The sequence below is a fragment of the Atractosteus spatula genome, chromosome 6 (genome assembly GCF_055471065.1).
Source record: "Atractosteus spatula isolate fAtrSpa1 chromosome 6, fAtrSpa1.hap1, whole genome shotgun sequence".
Lineage (NCBI taxonomy): Eukaryota > Metazoa > Chordata > Actinopteri > Semionotiformes > Lepisosteidae > Atractosteus > Atractosteus spatula.
In genome coordinates, this window is record NC_142711.1 from 15085163 (window position 1) to 15100796 (window position 15634).

The 15634-nt window shown below is 41.9% G+C and overlaps 1 protein-coding gene across 1 annotated transcript in view; it reads left to right on the top strand.

The window, feature by feature from the left end:
* The window catches only part of LOC148832033 (uncharacterized), a 112695-nt gene that overhangs the window by 12590 nt on the left and 84471 nt on the right, over positions 1-15634 (top strand). The window contains exons 3-4 of the mRNA XM_088919114.1: positions 4047-4153; positions 4964-5071. Of these exons, the coding sequence (XP_088775240.1) occupies positions 4047-4153; positions 4964-5071 (215 nt within the window). The remainder of the gene's footprint in view (positions 1-4046; positions 4154-4963; positions 5072-15634) is intronic.

A 15634-nucleotide genomic window follows, 5' to 3' on the forward strand; every position in this document is an offset into this window, starting at 1 on the left:
AAGTGCCACTCCACCTGCTACCACCACAAGAATAACTTCTACTACGTCTACAAATACTACATCTATGGAATCTGTAGCATCTCCAACCACAACACAAGATCCAAGTATGAAAACCACTTTCCAAAGCACCTCAGCTTCTTCAACACCAAAAACATCTCAACCAGCAAGTACTTCTCAACAATCCACTGATACGATAACCTCAATCAGCACTTCACATCCATCACCTATAGCTCCTACAGCATCTCCATCAACAACAACTTTTTCTTCAACATCAACAAGTGCAGTTCCTCAAACCACAGATTCAAGTCCAATAAGGACTACAACTACAGCTCTTCCATCAACAACAACTCTCCTTCCTGCCTCAACAACTACGCAAACCACATCAACTGCGCCACCAAGTACAACTGCTCTTGCAAGTGCTACTCCACCTGCTACCACCACAAGAATAACTTCTACTACGTCTACAAATACTACATCTATGGAATCTGTAGCATCTCCAACCACAACACAAGATCCAAGTATGAAAACCACTTTCCAAAGCACCTCAGCTTCTTCAACACCAATAACATCTCAACCAGCAAGTACTTCTCAACAATCCACTGATACGATAACCTCAATCAGCACTTCACATCCATCACCTATAGCACCTACAGCATCTCCATCAACAACAACTTTTTCTTCTACATCAACAAGTGCAGTACCTCAAACCACAGATTCAAGTCTAATAAGGACTACAACTACAGCTCTTCCATCAACAACAACTCTCCTTCCTACCTCAACAACTACGCAAACCACATCAACTGCGCCACCAATTACAACAACTGCCTTTACAAGTGCTACTCCACCTGCTTTCACCACAAGAATAACTTCAACTACGTCTACAAATACTACTTCTATGGAGACTGTAGTATCTCCAACCACAACACAAGATCCAAGTATGAAAACCACTTTCCAAAGCACATCAGGTTCTTCAACACCAATAACATCTCAACCAGCAAGTACTTCTCAACAATCCACCGATACGATAACCTCAATCAGCACTTCAAATCTATCAACTCTAACGCCTACAACATCTCCATCAACACCAACTTTTTTTTCAACATCAACAAGTGCAGTACCTCAAACTACAGATTCAAGTCCAATAAGGACTACAAATTCAGCTCTTCCATCAATAACAACTCTCCTTCCTACCTCAACAACAACGCAAACCACATCAACTGCGCCACCAAGTACAACAACTACTCTTACAAGTGCTACTCCACCTGCTACCACCACAAGAATAACTTCAACTTCGTCTACAAATACTACATCTATGGAATCTGTAGCATCTCCAACCACAACACAAGATCCAAGTATGAAAACCACTTTCCAAAGCACCTCAGCTTCTTCAACACCAAAAACATCTCAACCAGCAAGTACTTCTCAACAATCCACTGATATGATAACCTCAATCAGCACTTCACATCCATCACCTATAGCTCCTACAGCATCTCCATCAACAACAATTTTTTCTTCAACCTCAACAAGTGCAGTACCTGAAACCACAGATTCAAGTCCAATAAGGACTACAACTACAGCTCTTCCATCAATAACAACTCTCCTTCCTACCTCAACAACTACGCAAACCACATCAACTGCGCCACCAAGTACAACAACTACTCTTACAAGTGCTACTCCACCTGCTACCACCACAAGAATAACTTCAACCACGTCTACAAATACTACTTCTATGGAGACTGTAGCATCTCCAACCACAACACAAGATCCAAGTATGAAAACCACTTTCCAAAGCACATCAGGTTCTTCAACACCAATGACATCTCAACCAGCAAGTACTTCTCAACAATCCACTGATACGATAACCTCAATCAGCACTTCACATCCATCACCTATAGCACCTACAGCATCTCCATCAACAACAACTTTTTCTTCAACATCAACAAGTGCAGTACCTCAAACCACAGATTCAAGTCCAATAAAGACGACAACTACAGCTCTTCCATCAACAACAACTCTCCTTCTTGCCTCAACAACTACGCAAACCACATCAACTGCCTCACCAATTACAACAACTGCTCCTGCAAGTGCTACTCCACCTGCTTCCACCACAAGAATAACTTCAACTACGTCTACAAATACTACATCTATGGAAACTGTACCATCTCCAACCACAACAAAAGATCCAAGTATGAAAACCACTTTCCAAAGCACATCAGGTTCTTCAACACCAATGACATCTCAACCAGCAAGTACTTCTCAACAATCCACCGATACGATAACATCAATCAGCACTTCAAATCTATCAACTCTAACGCCTACAACATCTCCATCAACACCAACATTTTCTTCAACATCAACAAGTGCAGTACCTCAAACTACAGATTCAAGTCCAATAAAGACTACAACTACAGCTCTTCCATCAACAACAACTCTCCTTCCTGCCTCAACAACTACGCAAATCACATCACCGACGCCACTAATTACAACAACTGCCCTTACAAGTGCTACTCCACCTGCTACCACCACAAGAATAACTTCAACTACGTCTACAAATACTACATCTATGGAATCTGTAGCATCTCCAACCACAACACAAGATCCAAGTATGAAAACCACTTTCCAAAGCACCTCAGCTTCTTCAACACCAAAAACATCTCAACCAGCAAGTACTTCTCAACAATCCACTGATACGATAACCTCAATCAGCACTTCACATCCATCACCTATAGCTCCTACAGCATCTCCATCAACAACAACTTTTTCTTCAACATCAACAAGTGCAGTTCCTCAAACCACAGATTCAAGTCCAATAAGGACTACAACTACAGCTCTTCCATCAACAACAACTCTCCTTCCTGCCTCAACAACTACGCAAACCACATCAAGTGCGCCACCAAGTACAACTGCTCTTGCAAGTGCTACTCCACCTGCTACCACCACAAGAATAACTTCTACTACGTCTACAAATACTACATCTATGGAATCTGTAGCATCTCCAACCACAACACAAGATCCAAGTATGAAAACCACTTTCCAAAGCACCTCAGCTTCTTCAACACCAATAACATCTCAACCAGCAAGTACTTCTCAACAATCCACTGATACGATAACCTCAATCAGCACTTCAAATCTATCAACTCTAACGCCTACAACATCTCCATCAACACCAACTTTTTCTTCAACATCAACAAGTGCAGTATCTCAAACTACAGATTCAAGTCCAATAAGGACTACAAATTCAGCTCTTCCATCAATAACAACTCTCCTTCCTACCTCAACAACAACGCAAACCACATCAACTGCGCCACCAAGTACAACAACTACTCTTACAAGTGCTACTCCACCTGCTACCACCACAAGAATAACTTCAACTTCGTCTACAAATACTACATCTATGGAATCTGTAGCATCTCCAACCACAACACAAGATCCAAGTATGAAAACCACTTTCCAAAGCACCTCAGCTTCTTCAACACCAAAAACATCTCAACCAGCAAGTACTTCTCAACAATCCACTGATATGATAACCTCAATCAGCACTTCACATCCATCACCTATAGCTCCTACAGCATCTCCATCAACAACAATTTTTTCTTCAACCTCAACAAGTGCAGTACCTGAAACCACAGATTCAAGTCCAATAAGGACTACAACTACAGCTCTTCCATCAATAACAACTCTCCTTCCTACCTCAACAACTACGCAAACCACATCAACTGCGCCACCAAGTACAACAACTACTCTTACAAGTGCTACTCCACCTGCTACCACCACAAGAATAACTTCAACCACGTCTACAAATACTACTTCTATGGAGACTGTAGCATCTCCAACCACAACACAAGATCCAAGTATGAAAACCACTTTCCAAAGCACATCAGGTTCTTCAACACCAATGACATCTCAACCAGCAAGTACTTCTCAACAATCCACTGATACGATAACCTCAATCAGCACTTCACATCCATCACCTATAGCACCTACAGCATCTCCATCAACAACAACTTTTTCTTCAACATCAACAAGTGCAGTACCTCAAACCACAGATTCAAGTCCAATAAAGACTACAACTACAGCTCTTCCATCAACAACAACTCTCCTTCTTGCCTCAACAACTACGCAAACCACATCAACTGCCTCACCAATTACAACAACTGCTCCTGCAAGTGCTACTCCACCTGCTTTCACCACAAGAATAACTTCAACTACGTCTACAAATACTACATCTATGGAAACTGTAGCATCTCCAACCACAACACAAGATCCAAGTATGAAAACCACTTTCCAAAGCACATCAGGTTCTTCAACACCAATGACATCTCAACCAGCAAGAACTTCTCAACAATCCACTGATACGATAACCTCAATCAGCACTTCACATCCATCACCTATAGCACCTACAGCATCTCCATCAACAACAACTTTTTCTGCAACATCAACAAGTGCAGTACCTCAAACCACAGATTCAAGTCTAATAAAGACTACAACTACAGCTCTTCCATCAACAACAACTCTCCTTCCTGCCTCAACAACTACGCACACCACATCAACTGCGCCACCAAGTACAACAACTGCCCTTACAAGTGCTACTCCACCTTCTACCACCACAAGAATAACTTCTACTACGTCTACAAATACTACATCTATGGAAACTGTAGCATCTCCAACCACAACACAAGATCCAAGTATGAAAACCGCTTTCCAAAGCACATCAGGTTCTTCAACACCAATAACATCTCAACCAGCAAGTACTTCTCAACAATCCACCGATATGATAACCTCAATCAGCACTTCAAATCTATCAACTCTAACGCCTACAACATCTCCATCAACACCAACTTTTTCTTCAACATCAACAAGTGCAGTACCTCAAACTACAGATTCAAGTCCAATAAGGACTACAAGTACAGCTCTTCCATCAATGACAACTCTCCTTCCTGCCTCAACAACTACGCAAATCACATCAACTGGGCCACCAATTACAACAACTGCCCTTACAAGTGCTACTCCACCTGCTACCACCACAAGGATAACTTCAACTTCGTCTACAAATACTACATCTATGGAATCTGTAGCATCTCCAACCACAACACAAGATCCAAGTATGAAAACCACTTTCCAAAGCACCTCAGCTTCTTCAACACCAAAAACATCTCAACCAGCAAGTACTTCTCAGCAATCCACTGATACGATAACCTCAATCAGCACTTCACATCCATCACCTATAGCACCTACAGCATCTCCATCAACAACAACTTTTTCTTCTACATCAACAAGTGCAGTACCTCAAACCACAGATTCAAGTCCAATAAGGACTACAACTACAGCTCTTCCATCAACAACAACTCTCCTTCCCGCCTCAACAACTACGCAAACCACATCAACTGCGCCACCAAGTACAACAACTGCTCCTGCAAGTGCTACTCCACCTGCTTCCACCACAAGAATAACTTCAACTACGTCTACAAATACTACATCTATGGAAACTGTAGCATCTCCAACCACAACACAAGATCCAAGTATGAAAACCACTTTCCAAAGCACATCAGGTTCTTCAACACCAATTACATCTCAACCAGCAAGAACTTCTCAACAATCCACTGATACGATAACCTCAATCAGCACTTCACATCCATCACCTATAGCTCCTACAGCATCTCCATCAACAACAACTTTTTCTTCAACATCAACAAGTGCAGTACCTCAAACAACAGATTCAAGTCCAATAAAGACTACAACTACAGCTCTTCCATCAACAACAAGTCTCCTTCCTGCCTCAACAACTACGCAAACCACATCAACTGCGCCACCAAGTACAACAACTGCTCTCGCAAGTGCTACTCCACCTGCTTCCACCACAAGAATAACTTCAACTACGTCTACAAATACTACATCTATGGAAACTGTAGCATCTCCAACCACAACACAAGATCCAAGTATGAAAACCACTTTCCAAAGCACATCAGGTTCTTCAACACCAATAACATCTCAACCAGCAAGTACTTCTCAACAATCCACCGATACGATAACCTCAATCAGCACTTCAAATCTATCAACTCTAACGCCTACAACATCTCCATCAACACCAACTTTTTCTTCAACATCAACAAGTGCAGTACCTCAAACCACAGATTCAAGTCCAATAAAGACTACAACTACAGCTCTTCCATCAACAACAACTCTCCTTCCTGCCTCAACAACTACGCAAATCACATCACCTACATCACCAAGTACAACAACTGCCCTTACAAGTGCCACTCCACCTGCTACCACCACAAGAATAACTTCTACTACGTCTACAAATACTACATCTATGGAATCTGTAGCATCTCCAACCACAACACAAGATCCAAGTATGAAAACCACTTTCCAAAGCACCTCAGCTTCTTCAACACCAAAAACATCTCAACCAGCAAGTACTTCTCAGCAATCCACTGATACGATAACCTCAATCAGCACTTCACATCAATCACCTATAGCTCCTACAGCATCTCCATCAACAACTTTTTCTTCAACATCAACAAGTGCAGTACCTCAAACCACAGATTCAAGTCTAATTAGGACTACAACTACAGCTCTTCCATCAACAACAACTCTCCTTCCTGCCTCAACAACTACGCAAACCACATCAACTGCGCCACCAAGTACAACAACTGCTCCTGCAAGTGCTACTCCACCTGCTTCCACCACAAGAATAACTTCAACTACGTCTACAAATACTACATCTATGGAAACTGTAGCATCTCCAACCACAACACAAGATCCAAGTATGAAAACCACTTTCCAAAGCACATCAGGTTCTTCAACACCAATGACATCTCAACCAGCAAGAACTTCTCAACAATCCACTGATACGATAACCTCAATCAGCACTTCACATCCATCACCTATAGCACCTACAGCATCTCCATCAACAACAACTTTTTCTGCAACATCAACAAGTGCAGTACCTCAAACCACAGATTCAAGTCCAATAAAGACTACAACTACAGCTCTTCCATCAACAACAACTCTCCTTCCTGCCTCAACAACTACGCAAACCACATCAAGTGCGCCACCAAGTACAACTGCTCTTGCAAGTGCTACTCCACCTGCTACCACCACAAGAATAACTTCTACTACGTCTACAAATACTACATCTATGGAATCTGTAGCATCTCCAACCACAACACAAGATCCAAGTATGAAAACCACTTTCCAAAGCACCTCAGCTTCTTCAACACCAATAACATCTCAACCAGCAAGTACTTCTCAACAATCCACTGATACGATAACCTCAATCAGCACTTCAAATCTATCAACTCTAACGCCTACAACATCTCCATCAACACCAACTTTTTCTTCAACATCAACAAGTGCAGTATCTCAAACTACAGATTCAAGTCCAATAAGGACTACAAATTCAGCTCTTCCATCAATAACAACTCTCCTTCCTACCTCAACAACAACGCAAACCACATCAACTGCGCCACCAAGTACAACAACTACTCTTACAAGTGCTACTCCACCTGCTACCACCACAAGAATAACTTCAACTTCGTCTACAAATACTACATCTATGGAATCTGTAGCATCTCCAACCACAACACAAGATCCAAGTATGAAAACCACTTTCCAAAGCACCTCAGCTTCTTCAACACCAAAAACATCTCAACCAGCAAGTACTTCTCAACAATCCACTGATATGATAACCTCAATCAGCACTTCACATCCATCACCTATAGCTCCTACAGCATCTCCATCAACAACAATTTTTTCTTCAACCTCAACAAGTGCAGTACCTGAAACCACAGATTCAAGTCCAATAAGGACTACAACTACAGCTCTTCCATCAATAACAACTCTCCTTCCTACCTCAACAACTACGCAAACCACATCAACTGCGCCACCAAGTACAACAACTACTCTTACAAGTGCTACTCCACCTGCTACCACCACAAGAATAACTTCAACCACGTCTACAAATACTACTTCTATGGAGACTGTAGCATCTCCAACCACAACACAAGATCCAAGTATGAAAACCACTTTCCAAAGCACATCAGGTTCTTCAACACCAATGACATCTCAACCAGCAAGTACTTCTCAACAATCCACTGATACGATAACCTCAATCAGCACTTCACATCCATCACCTATAGCACCTACAGCATCTCCATCAACAACAACTTTTTCTTCAACATCAACAAGTGCAGTACCTCAAACCACAGATTCAAGTCCAATAAAGACTACAACTACAGCTCTTCCATCAACAACAACTCTCCTTCTTGCCTCAACAACTACGCAAACCACATCAACTGCCTCACCAATTACAACAACTGCTCCTGCAAGTGCTACTCCACCTGCTTTCACCACAAGAATAACTTCAACTACGTCTACAAATACTACATCTATGGAAACTGTAGCATCTCCAACCACAACACAAGATCCAAGTATGAAAACCACTTTCCAAAGCACATCAGGTTCTTCAACACCAATGACATCTCAACCAGCAAGAACTTCTCAACAATCCACTGATACGATAACCTCAATCAGCACTTCACATCCATCACCTATAGCACCTACAGCATCTCCATCAACAACAACTTTTTCTGCAACATCAACAAGTGCAGTACCTCAAACCACAGATTCAAGTCTAATAAAGACTACAACTACAGCTCTTCCATCAACAACAACTCTCCTTCCTGCCTCAACAACTACGCACACCACATCAACTGCGCCACCAAGTACAACAACTGCCCTTACAAGTGCTACTCCACCTTCTACCACCACAAGAATAACTTCTACTACGTCTACAAATACTACATCTATGGAAACTGTAGCATCTCCAACCACAACACAAGATCCAAGTATGAAAACCGCTTTCCAAAGCACATCAGGTTCTTCAACACCAATAACATCTCAACCAGCAAGTACTTCTCAACAATCCACCGATATGATAACCTCAATCAGCACTTCAAATCTATCAACTCTAACGCCTACAACATCTCCATCAACACCAACTTTTTCTTCAACATCAACAAGTGCAGTACCTCAAACTACAGATTCAAGTCCAATAAGGACTACAAGTACAGCTCTTCCATCAATGACAACTCTCCTTCCTGCCTCAACAACTACGCAAATCACATCAACTGGGCCACCAATTACAACAACTGCCCTTACAAGTGCTACTCCACCTGCTACCACCACAAGGATAACTTCAACTTCGTCTACAAATACTACATCTATGGAATCTGTAGCATCTCCAACCACAACACAAGATCCAAGTATGAAAACCACTTTCCAAAGCACCTCAGCTTCTTCAACACCAAAAACATCTCAACCAGCAAGTACTTCTCAGCAATCCACTGATACGATAACCTCAATCAGCACTTCACATCCATCACCTATAGCACCTACAGCATCTCCATCAACAACAACTTTTTCTTCTACATCAACAAGTGCAGTACCTCAAACCACAGATTCAAGTCCAATAAGGACTACAACTACAGCTCTTCCATCAACAACAACTCTCCTTCCCGCCTCAACAACTACGCAAACCACATCAACTGCGCCACCAAGTACAACAACTGCTCCTGCAAGTGCTACTCCACCTGCTTCCACCACAAGAATAACTTCAACTACGTCTACAAATACTACATCTATGGAAACTGTAGCATCTCCAACCACAACACAAGATCCAAGTATGAAAACCACTTTCCAAAGCACATCAGGTTCTTCAACACCAATTACATCTCAACCAGCAAGAACTTCTCAACAATCCACTGATACGATAACCTCAATCAGCACTTCACATCCATCACCTATAGCTCCTACAGCATCTCCATCAACAACAACTTTTTCTTCAACATCAACAAGTGCAGTACCTCAAACAACAGATTCAAGTCCAATAAAGACTACAACTACAGCTCTTCCATCAACAACAAGTCTCCTTCCTGCCTCAACAACTACGCAAACCACATCAACTGCGCCACCAAGTACAACAACTGCTCTCGCAAGTGCTACTCCACCTGCTTCCACCACAAGAATAACTTCAACTACGTCTACAAATACTACATCTATGGAAACTGTAGCATCTCCAACCACAACACAAGATCCAAGTATGAAAACCACTTTCCAAAGCACATCAGGTTCTTCAACACCAATAACATCTCAACCAGCAAGTACTTCTCAACAATCCACCGATACGATAACCTCAATCAGCACTTCAAATCTATCAACTCTAACGCCTACAACATCTCCATCAACACCAACTTTTTCTTCAACATCAACAAGTGCAGTACCTCAAACCACAGATTCAAGTCCAATAAAGACTACAACTACAGCTCTTCCATCAACAACAACTCTCCTTCCTGCCTCAACAACTACGCAAATCACATCACCTACATCACCAAGTACAACAACTGCCCTTACAAGTGCCACTCCACCTGCTACCACCACAAGAATAACTTCTACTACGTCTAGAAATACTACATCTATGGAATCTGTAGCATCTCCAACCACAACACAAGATCCAAGTATGAAAACCACTTTCCAAAGCACCTCAGCTTCTTCAACACCAAAAACATCTCAACCAGCAAGTACTTCTCAGCAATCCACTGATACGATAACCTCAATCAGCACTTCACATCAATCACCTATAGCTCCTACAGCATCTCCATCAACAACTTTTTCTTCAACATCAACAAGTGCAGTACCTCAAACCACAGATTCAAGTCTAATTAGGACTACAACTACAGCTCTTCCATCAACAACAACTCTCCTTCCTGCCTCAACAACTACGCAAACCACATCAACTGCGCCACCAAGTACAACAACTGCTCCAGCAAGTGCTACTCCACCTGCTTCCACCACAAGAATAACTTCAACTACGTCTACAAATACTACATCTATGGAAACTGTAGCATCTCCAACCACAACACAAGATCCAAGTATGAAAACCACTTTCCAAAGCACATCAGGTTCTTCAACACCAATGACATCTCAACCAGCAAGAACTTCTCAACAATCCACTGATACGATAACCTCAATCAGCACTTCACATCCATCACCTATAGCACCTACAGCATCTCCATCAACAACAACTTTTTCTGCAACATCAACAAGTGCAGTACCTCAAACCACAGATTCAAGTCCAATAAAGACTACAACTACAGCTCTTCCATCAACAACAACTCTCCTTCCTGCCTCAACAACTACGCAAATCACATCACCGACGCCACTAATTACAACAACTGCCCTTACAAGTGCTACTCCACCTGCTACCACCACAAGAATAACTTCAACTACGTCTACAAATACTACATCTATGGAATCTGTAGCATCTCCAACCACAACACAAGATCCAAGTATGAAAACCACTTTCCAAAGCACTTCAGCTTCTTCAACACCAAAAACATCTCAACCAGCAAGTACTTCTCAACAATCCACTGATACGATAACCTCAATCAGCACTTCACATCCATCACCTATAGCTCCTACAGCATCTCCATCAACAACAACTTTTTCTTCTACATCAACAAGTGCAGTACCTCAAACCACAGATTCAAGTCCAATAAAGACTACAACTACAGCTCTTCCATCAACAACAACTCTCCTTCTTGCCTCAACAACTATGCAAACCACATCAACTGCCACACCAATTACAACAACTGCTCCTGCAAGTGCTACTCCACCTGCTTCCACCACAAGAATAACTTCAACTATGTCTACAAATACTACATCTATGGAAACTGTAGCATCTCCAACCATAACAGAAGATCCAAGTATGAAAACCACTTTCCAAAGCACATCAGGTTCTTCAACACCAATAATATCTCAACCAGCAAGTACTTCTCAACAATCCACTGATACGATAACATCAATCAGCACTTCAAATCTATCAACTCTAACGCCTACAACACCTCCATCTACAACAACTTTTTCTTCAACATCAACAAGTGCAGTACCTCAAACTACAGATTCAAGTCCAATAAGGACTACAACTACATCTCTTCCATCAACAACAACTCTCCTTCCTGCCTCAACAACTACGCAAATCACATCACCTACGCCACCAAGTACAACAACTGCCCTTACAAGTGCTACTCCACCTGCTACCACCACAAGAATAACTTCTACTACGTCTACAAATACTACATCTATGGAATCTGTAGCATCTCCAACCACAGCACAAGATCCAAGTATGAAAACCACTTTCCAAAGCACCTCAGCTTCTTCAACACCAAAAACATCTCAACCAGCAAGTACTTCTCAACAATCCACTGATACGATAACCTCAATCAGCACTTCACATCCATCACCTATAGCACCTACAGCATCTCTATCAACAACAACTTTTTCTGCAACATCAACAAGTGCAGTACCTCAAACCACAGATTCAAGTCCAATAAAGACTACAACTACAGCTCTTCCATCAACAACAACTCTCCTTCCTGCCTCAACAACTACGCAAACCACATCCACTGCGCCACCAATTACAACAACTGCTCCTGCAAGTGCTACTCCACCTGCTTCCACCACAAGAATAAATTCAACTACATCTACAAACACTACATATATGGAAACTGTAGCATCTCCAACCACAACACAAGATCCAAGTATGAAAACCACTTTCCAAAGCACATCAGGTTCTTCAACACCAATGACATCTCAACCAGCAAGAACTTCTCAACAATCCACTGATACGATAACCTCAATCAGCACTTCACATCCATCACCTATAGCACCTACGGCATCTCCATCAACAACAACTTTTTATTCAACATCAACAAGTGCAGTACCTCAAACCACAGATTCAAGTCCAATAAAGACTACAACTACAGCTCTTCCATCAACAACAACTCTCCTTCTTGCCTCAACAACTACGCAAACCACATCAACTGCCTCACCAATTACAACAACTGCTCCTGCAAGTGCTACTCCACCTGCTTCCACCACAAGAATAAATTCAACTACATCTACAAACACTACATCTATGGAAACTGTAGCATCTCCAACCACAACACAAGATCCAAGTATGAAAACCACTTTCCAAAGCACATCAGGTTCTTCAACACCAATAATATCTCAACCAGCAAGTACTTCTCAACAATCCACCGATACGATAACATCAGTTAGCACTTCAAATCTATCAACTCTAACGCCTACAACATCTCCATCAACAACAACTTTTTCTTCAACATCAACAAGTGCAGTACCTCAAACTACAGATTCAAGTCCAATAAGGACTACAACTACATCTCTTCCATCAACAACAACTCTCCTTCCTGCCTCAACAACTACGCAAATCACATCACCTACGCCACCAAGTACAACAACTGCCCTTACAAGTGCTACTCCACCTGCTACCACCACAAGAAAAACTTCTACTACGTCTACAAATACTACATCTATGGAATCTGTAGCATCTCCAACCACAACACAAGATCCAAGTATGAAAACCACTTATCAAAGCACCTCAGCTTCTTCAACACCAAAAACATCTCAACCAGCAAGTACTTCTCAACAATCCACTGATACGATAACCTCAATAAGCACTTCACATCCATCACCTATAGCTCCTACAGCATCTCCATCAACAACAACTTTTTCTTCAACATCAACAAGTGCAGTACCTCAAACCACAGATTCAAGTCCATTAAGGACTACAAGTACAGCTCTTCCATCAACAACAACTCTCCTTCCTGCCTCAACAACTATGCAAATCACATCAACTGTGCCAGCAATTACAACAACTGCCCTTACAAGTGCTACTCCACCTGCTACCACCACAAGGATAACTTCAACTTCGTCTACAAATACTACATCTATGGAATCTGTAGCATCTCCAACCACAACACAAGATCCAAGTAAGAAAACCACTTTCCAAAGCACCTCAGCTTCTTCAACACCAATAACATCTCAACCAGCAAGTACTTCTCAACAATCCACCGATACGATAACCTCAATCAGCACTTCAAATCTATCAACTCTAACGCCTAGAACATCTCCATCAACACCAACTTTTTCTTCAACATCAACAAGTGCAGTACCTCAAACTACAGATTCAAGTCCAATAAGGACTACAAGTACAGCTCTTCCATCAACACCAACTCTCCTTCCTGCCTCAACAACTACGCAAATCACATCAACTGGGCCACCAAGTACAACTGCTCTTACAAGTGCTACTCCACCTGCTACCTCCACAAGAATAACTTCAACTTCGTCTACAAATACTACATCTATGGAATCTGTAGCATCTCCAACCACAACACAAGATCCAAGTATGAAAACCACTTTCCAAAGCACCTCAGCTTCTTCAACACCAAAAACATCTCAACCAGCAAGTACTTCTCAACAATCCACTGATACGATAACCTCAATCAGCACTTCACATCCATCACCTATAGCACCTACGGCATCTCCATCAACAACAACTTTTTATTCAACATCAACAAGTGCAGTACCTCAAACCACAGATTCAAGTCCAATAAAGACTACAACTACAGCTCTTCCATCAACAACAACTCTCCTTCTTGCCTCAGCAACTACGCAAACCACATCAACTGCCTCACCAATTACAACAACTGCTCCTGCAAGTGCTACTCCACCTGCTTCCACCACAAGAATAACTTCTACTACGTCTACAAATACTACATTAATGGAAACTGTAGCATATCCAACCACAACACAAGATCCAAGTATGAAAACCACTTTCCAAAGCACCTCAGCTTCTTCAACACCAAAAACATCTCAACCAGCAAGTACTTCTCAACAATCCACTGATATGATAACCTCAATCAGCACTTCACATCCATCACCTATAGCTCCTACAGCATCTCCATCAACAACAATTTTTTCTTCAACATCAACAAGTGCAGTACCTGAAACCACAGATTCAAGTCCAATAAGGACTACAACTACAGCTCTTCCATCAATAACAACTCTCCTTCCTACCTCAACAACTACGCAAACCACATCAACTGGGCCACCAAGTACAACAACTACTCTTACAAGTGCTACTCCACCTGCTACCACCACAAGAATAACTTCAACCACGTCTACAAATACTACTTCTATGGAGACTGTAGCATCTCCAACCACAACACAAGATCCAAGTATGAAAACCACTTTCCAAAGCACATCAGGTTCTTCAACACCAATGACATCTCAACCAGCAAGTACTTCTCAACAATCCACTGATACGATAACCTCAATCAGCACTTCACATCCATCACCTTTAGCACCTACAGCATCTCCATCAACAACAACTTTTTCTGCAACATCAACAAGTGCAGTACCTCAAACCACAGATTCAAGTCCAATAAAGACTACAACTACAGCTCTTCCATCAACAACAACTCTTCTTCCTGCCTCAACAACTACGCAAACCACATCAACTGCGCCACCAATTACAACAACTGCTCCTGCAAGTGCTACTCCACCTGCTTCCACCACAAGAATAAATTCAACTACATCTACAAACACAACTTCTATGGAGACTGTAGCATCTCCAACCACAACACAAGATCCAAGTATGAAAACCACTTTCCAAAGCACATCAGGTTCTTCAACACCAATAACATCTCAACAAGCAAGTACTTCTCAACAATCCACCGATACGATAACCTCAATCAGCACTTCAAATCTATCA